The 22,352-nt window shown below is 40.8% G+C and overlaps 1 protein-coding gene across 10 annotated transcripts; it reads right to left on the bottom strand.

Moving 5' to 3' along the window:
• Nucleotides 1-1,673: 1,673 nt before the first annotated feature.
• Nucleotides 1,674-22,115, bottom strand: DDX3X (DEAD-box helicase 3 X-linked). 10 transcript variants are annotated; one of them, XM_054974188.1, is made up of 19 exons: nucleotides 21,965-22,115; nucleotides 20,440-20,497; nucleotides 19,690-19,740; nucleotides 15,954-16,019; nucleotides 14,244-14,375; nucleotides 13,009-13,129; nucleotides 12,171-12,329; nucleotides 11,986-12,085; nucleotides 10,350-10,485; nucleotides 9,887-9,972; nucleotides 9,346-9,444; nucleotides 9,107-9,267; nucleotides 8,839-8,983; nucleotides 7,048-7,237; nucleotides 6,659-6,840; nucleotides 6,453-6,570; nucleotides 4,732-4,888; nucleotides 4,277-4,413; nucleotides 1,674-4,156 (listed from the first exon to the last, which is right to left on the bottom strand). In XM_054974188.1, the coding sequence occupies exons 1-19, from the start codon at nucleotides 22,007-22,009 to the stop codon at nucleotides 4,077-4,079; spliced, it is 2,223 nt and encodes a 740-aa protein (XP_054830163.1). In that variant the 5' UTR covers nucleotides 22,010-22,115; the 3' UTR covers nucleotides 1,674-4,076. The 10 variants fall into 10 exon arrangements, with proteins under 10 accessions (XP_054830163.1, XP_054830165.1, XP_054830164.1 ...); XM_054974190.1 differs by having other exon boundaries at nucleotides 7,093-7,237; XM_054974189.1 differs by having other exon boundaries at nucleotides 19,690-19,737.
• Nucleotides 22,116-22,352: the final 237 nt, after the last annotated feature.

Raw genomic sequence — 22,352 nt, 5'->3', positions numbered from 1 at the left:
AATAACTGAAACACCCTGTGATTTTTAAACTTGAAATGAAAATTAGATGCCAGAGATATCTGTGATTTGGAGCTCCTGTATGTATGAGAGAGCTGGGGGTTGCTTTTAAGGTTAAAAGCAAAATAGGTTCAATCGGGAGTGGTGGTGGTGCTAAAGGAGGTTAATGTTTCCTCATATACCATTTTCTTTGTCATTTGCCCTCCCCTCCCGTTATGCCCTTGAAAAGCTACATCCCATCCAAGCAAGACTAATACGGCTAACTCCTCTGAATATTTGAATAGCATCCTCGCACAAATGTCACTTATGAATTACACTCACAGAAATGTAAGTAACTAGAACAGGTTTGTGCTGGGATTTGGGACTTTTGTGAACAAGCCACCTTATATGCTTAATCTTAAACATACTGTGGACAAGGAAAGTCCCACTGAAATCAGTGGGCCATACCTTGCATCCACTTAACATTGGACTGAAAAACTCACTGTTCAGCAAGCTCCACACACATCCCTTTTGTAGCCCTCAACAGCAAGGATTGTATGACAAGGTTAGTTTCTAAAGGTTTGGCTGCTGCTTTGGCTTGGTGTAGGTCCACCCTGCACCGCACCACCCTACTTCATTTCTCCCCTTGTACCACTACTTCTTGGCTCTCTGATTTCTCTTACTCTATTAGACAAGAGCAGCTTAGGAAAAGGGCTTATACTCCTTTGCCAAAATTTCTGCTACCATGCCCTACTGTGTATTTATCTGAATGTCCTGCTGCACATTATTGGACTTTGCTCAGTGTATGCCCTGATTATGTTGCATTGTCACTTACACTGAGTAACCCTCCCTGGATCTGTGAGAAAGGTAAACAATCATGGAAGAGGCTTTGTAATTTCTAGGGTAGACACTGGCTTTCAGGTGATGGCCAGGATCCAGTGGGCGACTGCCACTTAACATGGGCATCATTTGGAGCCTTATTGCTCAAGCAGAGCGGCCACTGCCACATAAAAAAAATTGAAGTCTAGGAAAACCTTAACACCGAACAAGTTTCTCCTCAAGCATCAACTTCCAGTGAGCTCTACTTCATAAACGTTAGTGCTAGAATAAAACCTACCCCCCTCCCATTTGTTCTATGTAAGCCAACCTGATCTTGGTTTCAGTGGGAACTTTGGCAAGTGAACTGGACAGGTTTCACTGCTTACCCTGCCCTTAAGGCCTACCCTTCTCCTCCCCACAAAGGGGTGCACTAGGCACAAGTGCCAGCGCAGGCTCACACTACCACATAGGGTGCAGTTGCACCTATGTGCTGGCTAGTGGTCACTACCTTAGCAGAGTACCATGTAAGGCACTAGAGCTTAGTATTACTGATTTATTCTAGGCTTGACTACATACAGAAGGAACTATCACTATGTTACTTGTGAAGTAGTCAAACTGAGAAGTGGCAGCATTCAGCAGTTTGTTTCTTTTCTGTATTGCTGTGAGAAAACAAGACTTTGGCTTGTCCGGACCATAACTGTGTTTGGTTATATATGCAACCAATATGGAAGCCCGAAATGTGATCTGGGATGCATTCACATATGTAGCCCAGCATAACATACTTGTATTACACGGCTGAGATCTGCTATTCAGTGTTTGTGCAGATGACAAATGTATGCTGTTCCTTAATGAATACCACACTTAATACATAGACACTGTGCATTTAAACTTTTTATTTTATTAAAATCGAGTAATGCACAGCACATGCAGTGCTAGCATCTAAACTAATACAATAAGCAAGTACTAAACCTACAGTGACTTGAAGTTCAAATCTTTACACTCAGCAAGTTTAAATCCAGTCTTTGCATATGATTGAATCCTTATCTGAACTGAAATATATTGCTGGCTGTGAAACTTGCTAAAATGCTATTGCTGAATGTACAAGTCACTGATTATGCCAATACAACAAAGATAACCACATGTTTGAGGATTGCAATGTGCCAGACATTCACTGAAAAAAAAACCACACAACTAAACAAAAACTCACGCAACAAACATATGAGAATCTGGACACTTCACATCAGTGTTTTGAAGTGTTTCATTAATATCTTAAGACAAGTGTATCAAAACCTTGGCATGTTTAATTTTAAAGTTGCCAATTTTTGTTTTGCTATCAGAAAGTTACGGCTACACTGCCAATGCCGGGTCTGCTTAATTTGACTTAAGAGTTTAATATGACTTAAACATTAAAAGCTCACACTACCCCGAAATATATAATTTCACGCATACGGTGACATTCAACATTCAAGTGCCAGTGTTTTTGTACTGTCTTTTGGTCAAGTTTCTTTAAACTTTCAAAGAATCACTTTTAGGCTTACAAAAATAAATATTTGTCAAAAATGTTCAATAAATATTACACAAAACTAGCAGCAAAAAGTATCTAGAAATCTGTCGTGTGCAAAGTTTCTTCCCAACCATTATTCCCATGGTCCCAAGTTTTAGAATCAAGTTCCTTCTCCTTAGACAAGCTGCGTTCAGTCTCCCAAGAGACAAAATAAGATTGGAAGTTAAGGACACGCACACAAGACATATAAAATTCTCTGAATGTGCAATAAAAGAAGTATTTTGTAAAAAGTTATGGGCAAAATGTACAAGGGCCTAAATCTAGACTAATTGAAATAGCACCATAACAAATGACCTCAAATACTGTCAAGTGCACCTACTTATAAGTTTAGAACAAGGCACAATACACTTGAAAAGATCTATTGCACTTTAGATTTTACTGTTGTCCTACGCCACTTAGAGTAAGAGTTGGTAATACTCTGGCCGTAGAAGTTAGCTCAGAGAAACTAAGCGGCAGAGGCATTTTACTGTTGGAAATACTTATCTTTGGCCAGATTCAGCATAACAGACTAATACAATGGAAACCTATGCAACTAAAACTGACTAAAACTGCACTTGCTAGCAGAATTGAAACCTTGTGCAGTTATGTACATTCCAACCTCTGTGATCTCAGAATTTGTTACTCTTCTGGAGCCATTTTACAAGTCTACAGTAAGCCAGTTACACTTCAACGCAGCTTGAACAGAGTAATGTGAATCTGCATTAAAATAAAGCCTGCTGCATAATTCTTCCTGTTCATTCCCCCTTGACCAAAAAACATCAACACTAGCATGCGTTAAGACCAAAAAAATCAGTCAGGCCCTTAAAAGTGGACCCATCACTGTTGTGGTCAGCCATTCTACCATTTCAATTTTATATGGCAGGCAATTTTGAAAAGTCTAAGTAGATGAATTCTCCTAAAAACTATTTCAAGTTCAGACCTTTAAACGTTCCCTGTAATGTTCCACCTCCATTTGGCTAGCTCACATTAATTATCTGCCTAAACACTGGAACTGCTGTGTTTACTTGCATTAACTTTGAAAACAGTGCTTTTGTGTATGCATGTATCCATACATTACCTTATCATCATCATGACTGGAATGGCTTATTAAAGACTATCAGGTTCTAAGTACCTATCCAGGATAGAGTGAGCAAATCAACTTTAACTTAGTACAGTTTTGCCACATTAGAAACTAATTCCATTGATATGCTTCAAGATGTTTTATTTTTCAAATCTCCAAGTATCAAAGCCCTAATGCAGGCCACCGCATAAGTTTTGTAGTATTTAGTGGATGAATCAATGATTCCTGTATGTTGTATCACACCTGCGTGCCAAGGTTTGATTTTTTTAAAGCCCAAGTTCAGAAATTTTGTCAAAACAATTGATAATCTTGGGCATCACTGAGCCAACAGGACATCAAAATAAAAAGTTGTCTAAAGTTAAAGGCACAGTACATTAACAAATGATCCTCAGTCACAAAATTATAAATACAGTCTGGGAGTGGGGGCGAGGGTGGGGGAGTTAATCCTGACTACAATGGAGTCTTTAAACCTTCTTTGAAGTAGGGCTTCTGTTCCTTCTTTTCTTGTTGTGACCTTGAGCTCCCTTAAAAAAAATTCAGTGGAGAATCACAGCTGGTAATGTACTGCGAGTTCTTGAAGCTACACAAGGTATAGTCTGGCTAAGTTACATGTGGTTTCCATATTAGCTTGTTTGGTAAGCATCTGCAGCAAGCAGATCAGTTGCCCCACCAGTCTACCCCCTGAGAGTTATAGTTTCCTCCATATCCATCACTGTTATAGAAGCCGCCATAGCCACCTATTAAGACAAAAGCAATAAAAATTAATGACTAGGAAAATTTTGACAGTACAAAAAATGTTATTCTAACATTTACTTGCTCAACCTTTATGCCTACCATGAATGCGCAAGAAAGCTCACCTCCAAACCCTCTGTTGCCTCCATGGCCACTGCCACCACCACTCCGACCACTACTTGCACGGCTGCTACCAAAACTGCTGCCAGCAGTACTGCTACTTGTTCGATAGTCTCGGGCACCAAATCCTCCACTGAAACGGCTACAAGAAAAGAACAGTATTTAGAAATGCCTGAAAGAATTTTTCCTCTGTGGTGGTAATTTACATCAGCCTGATTCTGCAATCACTGCTCCACACAGTACTATACCCAATGTTTTCAAGTCATCCAAATACGTTACAGCAAGGACCATATTATATTTTCTTGGCTAAGTATGAATGATAAAAGCCAAGCATATTTTTACACAATTTTACTACTGAATATGCTGCTGTTGTATAGTTTGCACTTAATAGTGCAGTTTTCAAAAGTGTCAAATACAGCCTCAAATGCCCACCCTTATACCCCATGAAAAATCAAGTTACCCTTTAGATCGGCCACGACTACTTCCACCCTTGTGATGCTGCTCATATGCCATGTTTTCTAGCCAAGATGGTACTTCTTGCTTAGCTTCAACAAGTAGATCTAGTAAGTCTTTTGTAATATTTATGTTCCTTTCATTGAAGAATGATGTGGCGAGACCTAAAGGAGAGAGATATATTTCATTCATAATAAAAAAAGACGGGAAAAAAATCAGACGTCGAATAGAATTTTGTAATAAATCAAATAAATTATCTGGACACAGAACAGTTTCATGTCACAACAGGACTACTACTATATTTAGTACAAAGTTCTACTTTAGGATACTTAAATGTGGAAAATGCTTCTAACACTGCATTCTCTCTCTCTCTCACACACACAAGAAAATTATTCACACTTAATCATATCGTTGAAAATAAGCCGTTCAAAAGTCTACCTCACACACAGGAAACGTCTTACATTTTAAAAAACCTTATTCCAGATCTCATGAGTAACACCTTGTAAAGGAAGATGCTCAGTTAAGCCCTAAGCTCCTGTTTAAAGAGACTGAACTTCTGTTCAGGCTGTGTTTGCAGGCCTAGCCAAAAAATGTGTTGGTTTATTAATTCTGAGCACCAGCAGGCCAGAGCTGGTTTACTGGCCCTGGAGATTTAAGCCTCGAGAGACTGGCTCTCACAGCTCACATCTCAACTTCCCAATTTCACATGGCTAGTGATGCCAATTAAGCAAGTGAGCCCCGATTTGCTATTGGATGATGTTGGCAGTCCTGGTTGCCCGAGTTCACTCTCTCCTTCTCCAACCATTATTCCTTACCATCATGTGCGAGAGAAGACTGGTTCCATGCCTCACCATCAATATTCCTCAGGTTGCATGGCATACACCAGTGGGTAAGAACTTACCAACTAAGAAGCTAACCAGAGAAGCACAGGTAGCAAGTTTTTTTAAACAGATGTCAGCTAGTGATAGCAAGATTTGTTTTCGTTATCTATTGCCTGAATTTGAGTGTGCCTTTCTTTTGCCCAGGGGTCTGTTGTGGGTGTTATCAGTGCCCAGAAATAGGAAATTGGGAGACTGTTTCATATACACCTCTTCTTTAAAAACTCATCCTAGAAGTTTCATAGGAATTCACTGCTCCATGTACAATTTTTCTAAAGGAAAAACCGTAGTCCTGAGGAGGTGGGGGATTTTCCTCTGAACCTTCACGTCTCTAGTTTTATCTCTTTGATAGCAGTTTTCCCTGATGCAAAGTAGTAGTAACAGCAAGCTAAAATTTAAGGGCAGTATAGGCCCAAGATTAAAATCCACTTAGCTCAAAACTTCCAAGCTAAATGTTCAATTAAGAATTTAAGGTGGAAAGATATTTCTGGCAAAGATTACAGGCAGTTCCACTATAACTAGCCTTTATCATCTTGCCTCATTATCTTTATTCTTCATCTGAAAATAATCTCTAGCTTTGACAATATAAAACTTTTTTCTTCTGCTCACAACTTTGTACGGTCTTGCAAGTTCACAGGGAACATATTAACAGCCAGCCTTTTTACCTTCATATAGAAAACTTCCATTTGCTTCTGTCCAAGCATGCCTGTTTACCCAAGACCTCCTGTACAAGTTACAGCTAGCCTGTAATAGGTCTTCCCACTGCTATGTTGAAGCTCAATGCAGCTGCATATAGTTCATTTATTCAGACTTCTGTGAAAGTCTCTGGCTTACATTAACAGAATCTTACCAAGGTTCCCAACACGCCCTGTACGGCCAATGCGATGAACATATTCTTCTATGTCACTTGGCAAATCAAAGTTGATGACATGTTTTACGTTTGAAATATCCAGGCCTCTTGCAGCTACCTAGTGAAGAGTGTCCAGAAACGCACAGATTACAATCTGTTAGTTTCATGTTGCTAATGTGCATTTTTACAACCAAAACTGTACGTACTGCAGTGGCAACCAAGATTGGACTTCTGCCCGAACGGAATTGGTGTAATGCCTCTTCTCTGTCTCGCTGGGAGCGATCACCATGGATACTCGTACAAGCATATCCTTCATGGTACAGGAAATCTTCCAGGGAATCTGCTCCCTTTTTAGTTTCCACAAACACCAAAGTCAAGGAATCTTTGCCTATGTAATCAAAGAATTCTTTTAGCACAGCACCACATATGTAGATATAGCACCACCAAGTGGTGAAAATTATGGTTGCAATACACAACAACTTAAAATACTAGTCAAGCTAGCTGCATGCAGATTTTAAAAAATATTCAAAGGATAGGAGAAAACAGGGAGGAAAAGTCTGAGGCTTTTCCTCCACCTAACATAGATTCTCATTACCTGAGCCATTAGAGTTGTGTTGGAATTCTCCCAAACAGTCTTTACCTGTGGCATTTAGGAGGTCAAGCAGAAATGACCGTTTGTCTGACTCTTCCACCCACACTACTTTCTGTGTGATGTTCTCAGATGTAGAGCCAACTCTGCCAACAGCCAGAAAGATATATTCTTCTAAGAAGTCACGAGCAAGCATCTAAAAAGAAGAACACCTGATTCAGTACTAAAGCTGTCAATATTATGAATTAATCTGTGAGGCTTACCTACAGATGCTTCTGAAGATACATACAAGAATTTTGAACATGCTTTTGAGTTTGCAAGGTATTAAAAATGAACTATTCCATAGCTTTGATATTGCTACTTCTGTTCTGTGATCTAACTACCTACATTACCTTGGCCACAAGAAGTTGCTTCATGTTTTTATCATGTGTATAGTTTTCTGGTTCACACTATCAATTTGACTAAGATACATCTATTAGCAACATCTCAAGGAAGTTGACTACTTGGATATGGACAATGAACAACTTTATGGGGTATAAATACATGCAAAATGAATATTGTACCTTGAATTATACGTTTTTCATGCAATCCATTTTTATATACCCCTTGTAGATATATTCATCAAATTAACACTTTGTTTTGGAAATCTATGTGGGGTTCATGTTCACCTCAGATGCAACTTGAAATTAATGAGAGGATTTGATTTTCCTGATCTTAAGTTTGTATCATCAGGCGTATTTGTTAAATTGCACAAATTACTGGGATTGCTATTCTCGGTTGGATTATTCATTTTGGAACCACTTTTTAAATGGAATGCATTAAGATTTACTTATGTTAAAATGAATTCTGTTCCTCCTGCAATTTCTTCAGTCAGAGAAGTATGGTATATAATATCACGACGATTATCCATTTGATCCATTCTCACATGCTAAACTAACATTATGGGCCAATCCAGATTTAAAAATTGGGAGGATATATATATTTTACAGAAGTCTTGGACAGATACGGGATTTTTACTTTAGATCAGTTTACAGGTTATGATGATGAATTCTTGTCATTTTCTCCGCTGATATCATTTGCCTATTTTTTCTGAATGGTAATATTTACAAATATTCAAATATTTACAAATGTTCAAATATTGCCCTGCAGCTGAGTGTTCCAGAGTATCTTCCACTTTTGGAAACTCGCTAAATCAATACACAAAATCCAACATACAATATTTGTGTACAAATATTTGATGTCAATTAATATTATATGCAGAGTCTCAGATTAATCAAATAGTGAGCTAGATCATCCAATTCTGCCAGAACAATGGGACGTGGCTTAAGCCTTATATTGCCTCCTTCTATCAATCTTCAACTTCGACTTACTCAGAAAAAAATTATGTTTAGGTTTTATTGGACACCACAAAGCCTTTTTAGTAAAAGATTTAAGCTCAGTATCCAGTAAGTTGTAACTTACAAGATGTCTGTCTCATGGAACCTAAATGATGGTCAACTGAAATGGACCCTCCATCCCCTTTCAATCACTAAGACTTCTATTACAGAACAAGAAAGACAAATGCCCACTTCCCATACCTCACTGGACTGAGGACCCTATAATCTTAACATTTAAATGTGCTGCATATAGACAACAACTGCATATGGACTTATTTTTAGACATCTGGAGATCTTTTATAGAAACACGTATAGATTCACCTCGTTTCACTGTTTTGTCGTTTCCTTTCCTTTTTTGCTTTGCACAAATAATTTTTTTTTAGTTAAAAAACATACCTTAGGGAAGTTGGCAAAAGATTACCTGGATTTCCTTTGGAAATGTAGCACTGAACATCATGGTCTGACGGGCACCCTTCGGTGGCATAGTATCTTGCTCAACAATACGACGAATTTGAGGTTCAAACCCCATGTCGAGCATACGATCAGCTTCATCCAATACCAAGTACCTGAATAACATTAAAAGAGATTATCAACATTTAAGGCTGTTTTTATTGATTCTGAGCAGGACTGTCAAAGGCTATTAAAAATGGGAAATATTATCATGCAATATATGGAGCCATTACACCTACTTGCAGAAGTCCAGTCCAATTTTCCCTCTCTCCATCATATCTACAAGACGACCAGGAGTTGCTACAAGTAAATGGCAGCCACGTTCCAAGTCACGAATCTGTTGGCCAATGTCAGCACCACCATAGACAACACAAGGGCGAACTTTGGAACGATATGCAAACTGTGGAAACAAAGTAAATTTTATTAGATTCGAAGATGTCCAAGTGTTACGCTGGCTGGTTTGTAAAAACACATTTACCTTTCTCGCTTCTTCATATATCTGCACTGCTAATTCTCTTGTTGGAGCCAAGACTAATGAGATTGGGTACTGCTTACGCCGTCCATACCTCCCATTTTCCTGAAACATTCAATAATTCATTATGAACTGAAAATAAAAGTTATCTCAGTGTAACGTATTATCCAAGTTACACTTATACCGTTATTCCAAGGAGCTAAAAGATGTTCTCAGAGTTTTCAAGCACTACCTAATTCAGGCAGTATTACTGCATACCATAACCATGTAGCATTTTCAATTGCTACCATCACACCCACCCTTAACAAAATGTTTCCTCTTGGAAGCCTAAAAAATGCAGTCTTAGCAACTGTTCCCAAAACATGGTTTATTCCAACAGTACTTTGCTGCCGACTACAATGTGTACAATTAAGTACAATGCTTCAAAGCACACCACTGCAGTCTAAAAGCAGAGGAGCCAGGGACCCCAAGACTAGGCTTCAGACATCAATGTGTCCCATAGTCAGGTTCACCAATGAAGAGAAATGTATTTAGATCAGAACCTTACCTTCATAGCTCTCAGGGCATCACCTGGGCCATCTGTATAGATCTGACTCAGTATAGGCAAAAGAAATGCAGCTGTTTTCCCAGACCCTACAAGGAAGGTACATGTTTGTCTTGGTGGTAGCATACTTCAGATTTTTAAAACCATTTTCAGTATTATTCTTCCACAGTGAAACAGACAGGTGTACAATTAAGGCAACAGACTTTAACTTAAACATTTAATCTACTTGCCTAACTTACCTAAGTTACATATACAGCATTCAATCAGAAAAGTGATTTAAGGACAGTACTTCCATTTTTATAAATTTATCCCTGAGCATTTGAGCAAGTTGTTCTGCAGACATTCTAAAATCCCTATTGCTCTTTCATGGGAACTAGTTCCCCATTAATTACATTCTCCTGTGATGAAGCATGTACAACTATAAAATCCCAGGATTATATACCAACATAGACCAGTAGCAACATACCTGTCTGAGCACAAGCCATCAAATCTCTCTTCTCTTTGATGATAGGGATAGCATATTTCTGCACCGGAGTAGGTCGAGTGTAGCGGGTGAGCTCAATGTTCCCCATGATAATTTCCCCCATGTCAACATCACTGAACTACAAGTATTTGAAATTGATTAAGAGGAATAGTGTTACACGATGCACTCACATAATGCAATTTGTTCTGCTCTGCTAATAAACAGATGGTAAAAGGCCTGGTGGAACTCTGTCCCTCAAAACTAGACTCCCAGCAGGATTTGTTGCCCTTCTGCTGGGCCTTTAAGACAGATGTTCCGCCAGGTGTATGGTTGAGGCTGGGCCTTGCCTCCGCTGGCCATGTGGGGGAAAGGAGTGAATGAATGCTCAAACCCCCCCACCACCAGATGTCTTTTTTTTAACCACCATTCTGTTTTAGAACTCTGTTTTATCCAAGTGAAGACAAGTTGAAGGTATATTGTGCCACCCACTTGATATCTTTTAAATTATTTATTATGTAAAGCTGTGATTTTAATGTGGATTATTGTTTTATGAAATTGTATTGTGACTGTGTTTTAACTGATGTAATCCGCCCTGAGCCCATTGCGGGGAAGGCAAAATAGAAATAATGAAATAAAAATAGTAAGACCTCCTGAACAGACTCAATTTACTACTACTACTTCTAGTAGTAGCTAAAAAGCATGCTGCACATTATGTATCAGAGACAGACCCCTGTAGTCAGAAAGGCTCAATCTGTGCCTTATACAAAAGAACTGAATTTGTACACTACAACAGTCAGAGACTTACTTCTAAACATTACCGAACAGCCTGAAATGTTATCTGTATTTGTTTACAAAAATTAGTAACTCTTTCTGCAGTCTACCGCACTCTAAAACACTGCTGCTCCTAGAAGACTCGTGTTATGCAAAAGTCTGCAGAGGAACTTGTTTGCAAATGACTATTTTTGTTGCAACCCGTTGACCTGGACACCTTTGTTAAGTGTTAAATGAGGTTAACTCTTACTGCAGGTTACATGTTTCCCACCAGTGCTCCTAGGAGTCCACTGGCCTAATAGATGCAACTGACAAGAGGAGACAAAAAAGTTCCACTTCATTCAGCACAGCTGTACTAGCACTAGATAGTGGGAGAGATCCTAAGCGTCAGTTCTCTACTCATCTTACCCTTCATGAAGCAACCCAAGTATTCTGTTTAGGTCAATTGTCCACGACTTCAGTTGCAAAAGCTTGCCTTGATGAGACTTCTGACTCTTTAACACACTGCCTCTTACAACTTGTTTGCTGCAACAAGTTGTTTCCCAAACATGCTCTGACACTGCAATCAGCTCAGTTCAATTAAAGGCTCAGTTACACTTCTTACTTTTATCATTAAGGAAGCAAGAGAAATTAGAGGACTAGATCTAACAAGTATTCTGTGGATGCAAGCAACTTCCATTGCCATTTGTTGATCCCATTTAAAGAAGACTATCACCAGAAGAAAAGTTTTAGCCACCAACTCTTGTACCAATTCCAATTACCGGTTAATGTCCAAAAATACTAGAATACTAAGTATGTTTTCTGGAGCCCCAGATATACATTTCTCCTTTGTATTCTATTGAAACTAAATCCAAATTTTAACACTTACACTTTCAATGTGTGGAGGACAGCTGCTTCCTGTTGCCTCAACTGGAATGTCATCATATTTTTCAAAATTAATGCCAGTGTTCCCACCAGAGAACAGCTCCCTAGAGTAGAAATGTCAACATAATGTCATACACTGCTAAGTATATAAGTTTAACAAATTACAAAATTACAATGGTTAATACTCACTGTTCCGTACGTTCACTTGGTGGAAGTGGTTTGGACCAGTCATCTTCATCACATTTGTCAGACCAACGACTGTTTCCACCACGCTCAAACCTTCCAAAGCCGCTTCTATCACGACTGCCAATGCCATCACAGTCACTACCTCTTCCACGATCATCAAATCTAATCATATAAAGTTCAGGGTATGAGGTTCAAATTAAACATGAGGTGCTGCAAACTCAAATATTCATTGGCATAGTTAAAGTTACTTGCCTTGACCCCACAACCCTCCATTAAGATTCAATTTCTACCACAGCAACTTCTTATCATTACCTACAGTTCAAATATGCACAAGAGTACCAATGAAATGGTATCTGGTAGAGATGAATACTCAGATTCTACATTCTTCAGTTAAGTCACAGTTAAACAGCAAGCCTATTATGTACTATTCTCTGAAGGCTCCCACTCCACCCACAAATCTAATACAATCAGATTCAGATTATAATCTGTTTAAAGCATTACCTGGCAAACTATATCACTTATATGCAGCCATGCAATGCAGAGGGAGGAAGGATGTTAGTAAACCAATTGTTCCCAACAACTTAAAACTTCTCTGGTGTGATAACATGTAACAGTCTCACTGTTACAGTTTTTGAGCCAATACTATCAATCCAACCATATTAAAAAGCAAAAGTATAGCAGTATCACTCCCTCACCACCCATATTAACTCTTGTGGCAAGTACCCATTTGAAGGTATGTGAGAACTAAGCACCTAGCTGAATTTCCAGAGATCATGCCACTTCTACTGATATAGCTCCTTAGAATGTGAAGTGTGCAAATTGTAGCTGTTTTATCACTAACCGTCCCCTTGAGCCGTTTCCACGATCACCAAAGAAGCTTGATTTTCCTGACCCACGGTCATTTCTTGCACCAAAACTACTGTATGCATCTCTGTCTCTTCCAGCATTCCACCCATCAAATCCTAGAAAGAAATATCACTAATTAAAAAGTTATCAAAAGGTCCAACAAGTCAACCTGTAAAAATCAAATTGCCTAAAAGCCCACATATCACCATGAAGGTGTCTTAGTAACTAGCAGCAAACATACCCAGGGCATTTTATTAGGAAACATTTGTTCAGAAGGATTTTTTCAGACATTGCACGTTTTGCTACAGGCAAGACACCACAACCTTCTACTGTGTTGCTAATATGAGATGGTGACAATCTAAACACCAGATGTAGTTACTTGTTCTCTCCTACCACATCAAGGACCTTAGGGCAATATATGTACTACATGGAGGTCTTACGTCCTGGCACTGAGCTGACCTATACCTGCTAGCTTGAGCAAAGCTGCCACATCCTGTGCAGATCAACCATATCGTGGCCCAGGATACAAGATAGTCATATTTGATATGCAGCAACTGTTGATTCTTCAAGGCTGCAGCAACCGCCCCCCCCCCCCAATCAAGTCTATTTATACCAAATGAGGACTGTTCATATTCTAGCACCTTTGCCACAGGCTTGTGATACAGGTATCAAGCAAACCTGTATCAAGCAAACCTTGAATAAGAGTTCGTGACATCTGGAGTTTGAAAACTTGGAGTAACACTGACTATATACTATGAACTAGTATTTGCAATATAGGCTACACATGTAAATTTTAGGTCAGTGTTAAGACTGCGCCTTTGACACCTGGAATGTAGGTGCTTCTATACATGAAACACTCAATACACTGACTACTTCAGGCTGTTGAACAACAAGCCATTGTACTGTTCAGGCATATAGTTACAAATATAAACCAAATTCTGGTTTTAGAATTTTCTGTGGGATTATCTTGCTGTTGCCAAAAATCAAGCTTCCAAGATCCCACTAGACTAACCATCAGTGTTACGCCTCTATTTATGCAATATTCCAGTTTGAGAGGACAGTTTTAGAAATACTGCTTGACAGAATGTCTCCAACTTCCATAAGAAGTCTCAGTTTCATGCTACTACACGGTTAACCAAGTTCTCTAGAAAAGTTAATTTTATCACTAACAATAGCAGCAGCGGACACTAAAGAACTGTTGGATTAAACGTGACTGGTCCCCACGCCCACCTCTGTCATCACGTCCAGATCCTCCTCTGGATCCAAACACACCGCGATCACGATCGTAGCCATTCATCCGGCTGTCACGATCATATCCATTCATATAGCCATTACCTCCACGAGAGTCCCAGCTGGGGGAATCTTTGGCAGAGAATAAAAAGTCAAACAATTAAAGGGTAAAATGTCACTTGTGGTAGCAAATAAGTTTTTGCAAGCTCCACAGCTCTAGTGTGACTTTTACTGCCAGAAGCCTGTATCAAGGGCACCCTTCTTCACAGAAAGAATAGCCTCAGGGCCAAAGAATTGGTTAGAAATGCAGGCCTTCAGAGTGCTGCATTCAAGCAGTATTTATGAAAGCTGCAAACCAGGTTTATGGAATGCTGTGCATTTAGCTAAGCCAAAGGTTTTCTAGAACAGACAACGCAACGGTTCATGTGTATTAGCTCAGTGCACCAATACCTGCTGCCATGCTATAAGCAAAAGCATGTTCTAAGGAATGCTAGTCAGTTTGAAGTTGGCTTCAAGATCTATGCTAAGTTCAACTATGCTAATTATCACGCAGAAAGCTATTTTAGTAACTACATTTGTGCATTCTGTTCAATTCTAAATGTTTCCTAGCAAAATTATATAGGACTAGTGTTGAGTTGCCACTACAAAATTCAGAAAGATTTTAAGTCAGAAGCTACAACCGCATTTCAAGACCTGTGAAAAACTCTGTAACAGAGTAGGCATTTTAGTTTATTGTAGCTAAGCAAATCCAAAGATCCCTTCAAAGGATAACAAATATATAAGCTTCCGCTGACCAGAGCACAGGATTCATCTCCAAATGAAGACTGGTCCAAAGAAGTTTGTATCATGATGTATTCACAGTTTTTAAAACTTGTATCATGTAGCTTATATTGGGTTACCTTGAATAAGAACTGGAAAGAGCTCTCAGTTGAAAGGTTACCTAAATATACTTGAAAATATATTGGAAAAGTCGTATTTTGAATTATTTGGATAGGAACTCTATAGAAGTGACAGGTCCCCAGATGCTGTTGCAGGCCAGGGGGGATATGTGTTGTATCCATAGGTTATATTAGTTTGTTTTTATACCTGTCAGAGAAATTAGCTTTTAAAGAAACTAATCTAATGTCTAAAATTAAATGCAACTAGCATAGCATGTTATTCATATACCACCATCAGCCAGCATATAAGAGCTGGCTGTATTGTACAGCTGTACAGTGCACTACAGCAAGCTTGTTAGAAAACACAGCCAGACAAGTTTCAGAGACCTGGCTGACAAGCTAATTTGTACTTAGCAACAACAAATCCACACCCCAGCTACATTTTGGCATCTTCCAGGTGTAAACATTAGAAATCTATGATAGAATAACTGAGGAAGCCATAGAAACTTGAATGTTTTATAGTATATATATTACAAATACCTTTTACTTATCTCCACTGAGCAACTATAAAGCATATTAAATCTAAGATATAAATACAGTTTGCAGTTTTCCAGTGCTAGTTCTTGCTTCATTAAAAAAAACACTAAGCTGATAGTCATAGGAATTCTTAAGATGTTAAAATATAGGTAGAAAGCATGCCTGACAATGTGCTCTAAAGAATAAAGCCAAATGCTCTTTTGTTAGTTGATTACAAATTACTGCTATGCATTATGCTTAAAAACATGCTAACAAATGACAAACTTATTATCACTCCAGCCTGACACCAACTTACAGCATCTTGGTGGTGGCGCTGCCGGATTGGAATAGTAGTTTGCCGTATAGTTATAGGCATTTCCTGCTGCAAGAAAGCCATGAAAACTCCTAACATGATTCAATTCAAATGCCTTAACAATTCTAACATAATACTGCAAATATTTTTTCAACCTGTAAAGGAACTGCTGCTTAACATATCTATGTTGAACTACCTATCCATCATGTTTCCAAAGATGTCCTCTGGAAGGGAGGAATCTTCATGAACCACACTTGTAAGCATGGACCTAGGAATCCCCTCCAAAATACGACTGCCACAGAGGGGAAAGGGACACCTGATTCTTGACAGCTCAAATTATAGAAGTGTGCCCTAACTTCAGACTAGGTTGCGACACTGAGAAGCAGAGCATTTTCCAAGAACATCCCTGTCAATCATGAGGCAACTGCATCCCAACCTACTATGAGTTAATCACAATGCCACACCCTGGAAAGAGAGGTTCAATCTTTACTTGTGCCATTTTTTAAAGGCACCAGCAGGTGCACTATCAGATGCTGAAGCTTTCCTCCAGTCTACTGAAGAGGAAAGGGGAAGGATCACTCAGCTTAGAGTTAGGAGACTCAAGTGCAAGTCATGCTTGCTACTTCTGAATGTCCTGGAAGTGGACTCATCACATACAATTTAGTTTGGGCTGAGGCAGTGGAAGAAAATAAGAACCCTGCTTAACATGTTCTTGAGAGTTAAGAATCTGATGCCTAGATGCCTAGAACGTGGCCAATGGGGGGGGGGCACACCACAACCATTAATTACAGACCCCTCCCCTTTCCTTTAGTACCTCCGAAAACTTGGACTTTCAAGTTTTCAGTTTCCATTCAGGAGAAAGCCCTGATTAACAATTCTGCTCAATTCTTAAGAAAACAGTATTATCTCACTGAGAGATCTCTGTCTTTTGGCGCTACACCTCTGAAGATGCCAGCCACAGCTGCTGGCGAAACGTCAGGAACTACAATGCCAAGACCACGGCAATACAGCCCGGAAAACCCACAACAACCATCGTTCTCCAGCCGTGAAAGCCTTCGACAATACATAGCATATCTGCTTTGGAGGCCAACGATCAGAGATTAAATGCCTAGACACCACAGTTGAAGGATGTGTGGTAATATGAAACGCCTCTACGGCTCATACTGGAGAGATGCTGCCAGTAAAATGATTGGCGCACAAGACAATAGACCAGAACAGCTGCATACATTCACTCACTCCTTGCTTTACATCACACTGATCAAATAAAGCCAAATTATTAGAAACCTTAGCCCATTATGGGTCTAGCCTTTAGCTAAAAAATTTTGTTTCTTGCAAGTTTTCAATTGCAATATAACACTTAGGGAATAGCCTTTGAGCCAAACAAGCGATGCATCCTGCCTCCCATGTTTGAATACAAAGGACTACGTACGTTTTTTGTTTTCCTGTCTCCAGTAGTTAATAGACATGGGCGTGGAAAGGGAAAAAAACCAAACCATGTGGTTCATTCATTTTCACAGAACACGAACCACGAATTAGCTGCAATTGAGCCGGTTCCGAACCAGTTCAAGGTAGCCCAGAATGGGCACCTTCACGCTCACAGCCAAACTAAACAGGACTTTCCCAACGTTCAATACCCACCAAATTAGCAGGTGACCTAGTCCTCACTGTCCTCTAAAGACCCCCCAAGTTTCAGAGAGACTGAACCCCAGGAAAGGCATGATACATGGCCCCCCCCTTTCCTGTCATTTTCTCTTCGCAGTGGCAAAAACTGGAGTGTCTGCTGGCAGCTACTTTGAGGGGCTGGCCCTTTTCCTGGCTGGATGGGCCAGAGTGGGAGCTCTCTGGTTCGCAGTGACAGCGGCCAATCAAGCGTGGAGGCCTCAGACTGGCGGCAACCAAGTCTGTCACCATTGCCTGGGTGATGGATTGAATGGCACAGTGTCTGGCTTCCCAGCAACGGAACGGTACGAAAAGTCGTTTGTTCCGTAAAAACACGGCCCCACAAAACGTGTCTTTGAAAATGAACTAGCCGTTCTGTTGGGAATTTTGTTCCGTGGTTCGTTTCGTGCCCATCTCTAGTAGTTAATGCAGCCCTAGAAGACCAACAATGTATCACATAGTTAAGTGATCTGGTTTGTCTCTGTGCAAAGGGAACTAGAACCAGTGCTGTTAGTGCTTTTCCCTTTTCTTTGTAGATTGGCCATGGTAACCATGTAAGAGAACAGCTGCATTTCCTCAAGTGAAGGTACACGTCAACTGGCTCTGGCAGGAGCCCCAGCGCACAGCTACTTGAATATCAAGGGAAGCAGAGGTATCAATAGAAAGGATAGTTAGATATGGGGGCTGCTGGATCATCCTCTTGAGACTTCATGGTTTGGCTTGCTTGGAAATAGTTTTTGCTTTTTCCACAAGATTATTACTACTGGCAATGTGTTCCTCTCCTCTGAAATCCTCTGTTTATCTGTACTTTCATAGAAATAGTGTACTACCCTTTTTGTTTAAAGCATTTTATAGGATTTTACTCTGGGCTGCTTAGCTGATTGCTTCCCAATCCACACATTACTAAATTTCTGTTCTAGAAATGGAACTTGGGACCATGAAATTAAACTAAGTTAATATATATTTAAAATTCTTTGGCAATGTGCACCCCTGGACTTACAGTGCGGTAAGAGGGCTTGCTGCTGACCAGGCAAGTATGAAGCCTTCTCTCTTCACTTATTTATAATGCGATCCTCAAACAACTCCAAACTACTGACCAGGGTTTTACTGACTGCTTGGGGCAGGGGGTGAGAACAGGACCAAAGATCCCAGATAAAAAATTTAAATGCTTATTTAAAAAATACAAAACCTAGTATTAGAATTACAACTTGAATAGTCAACTATAAATAAAAACTAGCTATCACGTAAAATTATTCTAACCTTTCACTTTCCATGCAAACTAACCTTCTCAGCATGCAGGATTTGAGTTCATGAAAGTTGTAGTTAGCTTAATTATAGGCCTGCAGAACTCTTTCATAGCAAGAGACCTAAAGATTGGATTCCATGGAGCAGTGCTATTAGCAGAATGGTTCCATAGAACACAAACCTTACATGGTATCGGTCATTTATTTTGCAAAATCAAGTGTCCGTGACTTACTACTGTGTTTCATTCAATGTTAGCTTTAACTACATTTGTTAGATACTCATTGTATCATGCGCATTCTCCACCACCACCCTATGCTAGCCTTAGTGCTTAACTGTAGGATACAGTCATGTTAAAATAAACAATGCTGGCCTATTCCACACATGGTTTCTTTATAATGGGTTGTACTCATTGATACCTATTCTATTTCAAAATCACACATCTTATTACCCACCAGCATACTCTGAAACTTACCTATGTCAAACTCGTTTGAAGTTTATTCAGATTCAAATGTGGGAAACTATTTTTTGCCACTCAAACATACTAGTGTGACTCAAACAATGCACCTCAACCCTTCACAACATTCTATTACCATAAAGCAACTTAGCAATGTTTAAATGTCAGTGTACACCTCATGGTGAGAACACTTACAATACTAGCGTATATGGATATCTGCAGTAAGTGCACATTTGAAAAAATACCCCTAAGAACTAACACAAAGTCTCTATGCATCTGGGTGCCAAGAATTCCAAGAGTCTTCTCCTATTCCAGTTCAACTGAGAGCTTGCCCTGAATAAATAGTGCCACTTCAGCTGGAATATTCATGTACCAACATACCCTGTTTTGAGGCTTCTCTGTTCCGCAAATGAGGAGGAATGTACCGGCCTTCTAAAAGCAAGAAGATACTTGTTAATTTCAGCAGTATCATAACAGTAAGATTTTATACCACAAAATCTTCAGATAAACCAAAAACTACAAAAATCTACTTAATTTCACATGAGAATTTTATTACTGCAGAAGTCTAACCCTACTTTCTATGAAAACATATGCTGCCACAGGGTGTATTCTCAACGTTTTCATGTCTAAAAAATTCAAAGATCTTAAAGGGATTGCATAGAGAATAACTGCCAAATACTAGCGCTGTCAGTATTAACAGAAATATATATTTTTTCTACTTTATCAAGTGGTGCATCTCACCTAACATCTCATGAGAAACATTTCCATGAAGCCTTATTCAGTCTACTGTGAAAGTGTTTAACTTCAGGGTTCTTGTTCTAGTCACACAATTCAAGTTTTTTATTTCATTCAACTTTTTAAATAAATGAATTACAAAAGAAGGCATTCCATTTGGAACTGAGTCAACACTCTTCCATATTCCATCATTTAAAACTTGAATCTTTTCAGCAGATTGAATTACTGTTAATGCTAGTGAGATTTAATATGTTTCACCTACACATTAAACAAAAGTGTCCAGCATGCAAAAAACCTTCAATAAAGCAGTGCTTATTCAACATACCACTACAAGCTAAGTGTTAAGATGATACCTTAAAAGGTAAAATAATTTGAATTTTTAATTTATATACTCACTGCTTGCTGTACCCCCTCCACTCTGAGCATCTGAGGAATTCAAGTCTAGACCAGCAAACTAAAAAATGGTAAAAAATGTTAGTGGCAGGCACTCTTACCGCCTAAAATTTTTAATCTCAAATTGGTGCTTTAAGAGTTAAGCATTACAACGTATATTTTAAACCGTAAGTTTATCTAGATCAAATCTATATAGAATCACCTGCAAAAAGATTTAATGCTGTTCATGAAGTCATCCTAAAGCAGTTTCCAATCTTGGAGCAACTTATACAATAAGCTACTTGAAGCAACTAATTATGCATATCCAAAAATATGTCCAACCTCTGTATCAGTATCAAGTACTGGTAAAAATATTATCTTGACACAATTTTATATATAACATTATTTTTGGTTGACCAGAAGCCCCCTCGCTTTCCACAGCTGCAACCACAGGAGAAATGTCCGGAAACCTTTTTAAAAACCCTAAAACATATTGGCAATGGCCTTGTTTAAAAGCATGATCCTACGCTTTTAAAACTCAGATGCTCCAATGAAATACAAGCCAACGGTTCAGGGCCGATCTCCCTCAGGCGTTTTCAGGTAAGAAAGAAGAAAAGGCTCCTCTGCTCCGCCCCGGCGAGGCCTCATCCTCCTTCCTCCGCCCCAGCGTTGAGGGCTCCACTGCGGCGAAGCGTGCCCAGGGCTCCCACTGGCAGCCGCTCATCCGGCAGTCACGTGGCCCCTCGCTCCCTCCCTTCCCCCCCTGCTTCCCTGACCGGCTCCATGACCTACTTCGAGGGCCGGCAGGAGCGCCGCGTCGCCCTCAGGCGCCCCCTCCCCCGTCGCACCTCACGCGAAACGGACCCAACAAGCGAACGGCAACAAAACGGCACCCCCAGACTCTAGAGACGAAGAACCGACCACGGGGGCAAGACGCGGCCTCCGCGCCCCTCATGGGCCACGAAGACAAAGAAGCTCAGAGAGCGCGCGCGCGCGCCAGAGAGCGCGCCGCTGTGACTCCCCGCTCGCCTCCCCCCTCGCCCTTTCCTACAGGCAGGGAAACTGCGCACGCGCATGCTCCCCCTCCCAGCCTCCTCGCTCCGTCACACGCACAATGGCCGCTGTCCCCCACCCGCTGCTATGCCACCAGCGGCCAACAGGGGGCCCGGCAGACAGAGCCGGCCTCGCAGCCGCACAAAGCGCCCGGAACGGGCTAGGCCTCGTACGGCCCGGCGGCGCTCGGCCTCCGCCACCTTCCACATCCGCCCCAACACGGCCCTCGCCCATTCACCCATGCCCCCTCCCGCTCCTCTACTTAACCCGACCACGTAAGAATTTAAGGCCCAGCCGCCGATTAGGCGGCCTCCTCAAAAAGGAACTGCGTCACAGTCAGATGCGCCGCTCCGAGGGTCCCCGATAAGAGAGGGGTGCAAAGAACCCGAACCCCACCAAGCAGCCTCACTCGGCCCAGGGACCGGACCCATCAGTGCCCTATGGAAGAGCACTCCCTCGGCGTTCCTGGCCCACCCGATCCCTCCGCGGCTCTCACCTGCTGATCTAGACCGAGGGCATTTTCCACTGCCACATGACTCATAACGAGAGATCGTCTCGGGAGGTCCCGCTCCACGTAGAGAAAGTCGGATTCGCCCGGTGTAGAACTAGCCTTGACAGCTGACTGCCCACCTTCGACTCGAATCGCTTCTCTAACTGAAACCCCCCCGGTTCGGCCCCGGCCTTTATATATTCCTCCGCCCCCTCCCGCTGCCGTGCTGACTTCAGCGCGTAAGACCACGCCTCTCCTCTCGGTCCCCTCCCCCCACCTCGGCTTGCTGCAGAAGGTATCGCGGGGAGAACTATTCGCTCCGCATAAAGAGGTGGGGGGAGGGCAGAGAAATCCCACGAGTACCGCGAGAACTGGGCGAGGCGGGGGGAGCTCC

This window comes from Eublepharis macularius, chromosome 3 (assembly GCF_028583425.1).
Source record: "Eublepharis macularius isolate TG4126 chromosome 3, MPM_Emac_v1.0, whole genome shotgun sequence".
In the NCBI taxonomy this organism is placed as follows: domain Eukaryota; kingdom Metazoa; phylum Chordata; class Lepidosauria; order Squamata; family Eublepharidae; genus Eublepharis; species Eublepharis macularius.
The sequence above is the reverse complement of the archived record's forward strand: the minus strand, read 5'-3'. Positions and strand labels throughout refer to the sequence as shown.

What these genes read in the sequence shown, in the direction of transcription:
- DDX3X (XM_054974188.1), bottom strand. Translation starts at nt 22,009, where the DNA reads ATGAGTCATGTGGCAGTGGAAAATGCCCTCGGTCTAGATCAGCAG. An exon ending in CCCTCGGTCTAGATCAGCAG is followed by an intron (nt 20,498 to 21,964) that starts GTGAGAGCCGCG and finishes ACCATTTTTTAG; the next exon opens with TTTGCTGGTCTAGACTTGAA. An exon ending in TATATGAAGAAGCGAGAAAG is followed by an intron (nt 9,268 to 9,345) that starts GTAAATGTGTTT and finishes TTGTTTCCACAG; the next exon opens with TTTGCATATCGTTCCAAAGT.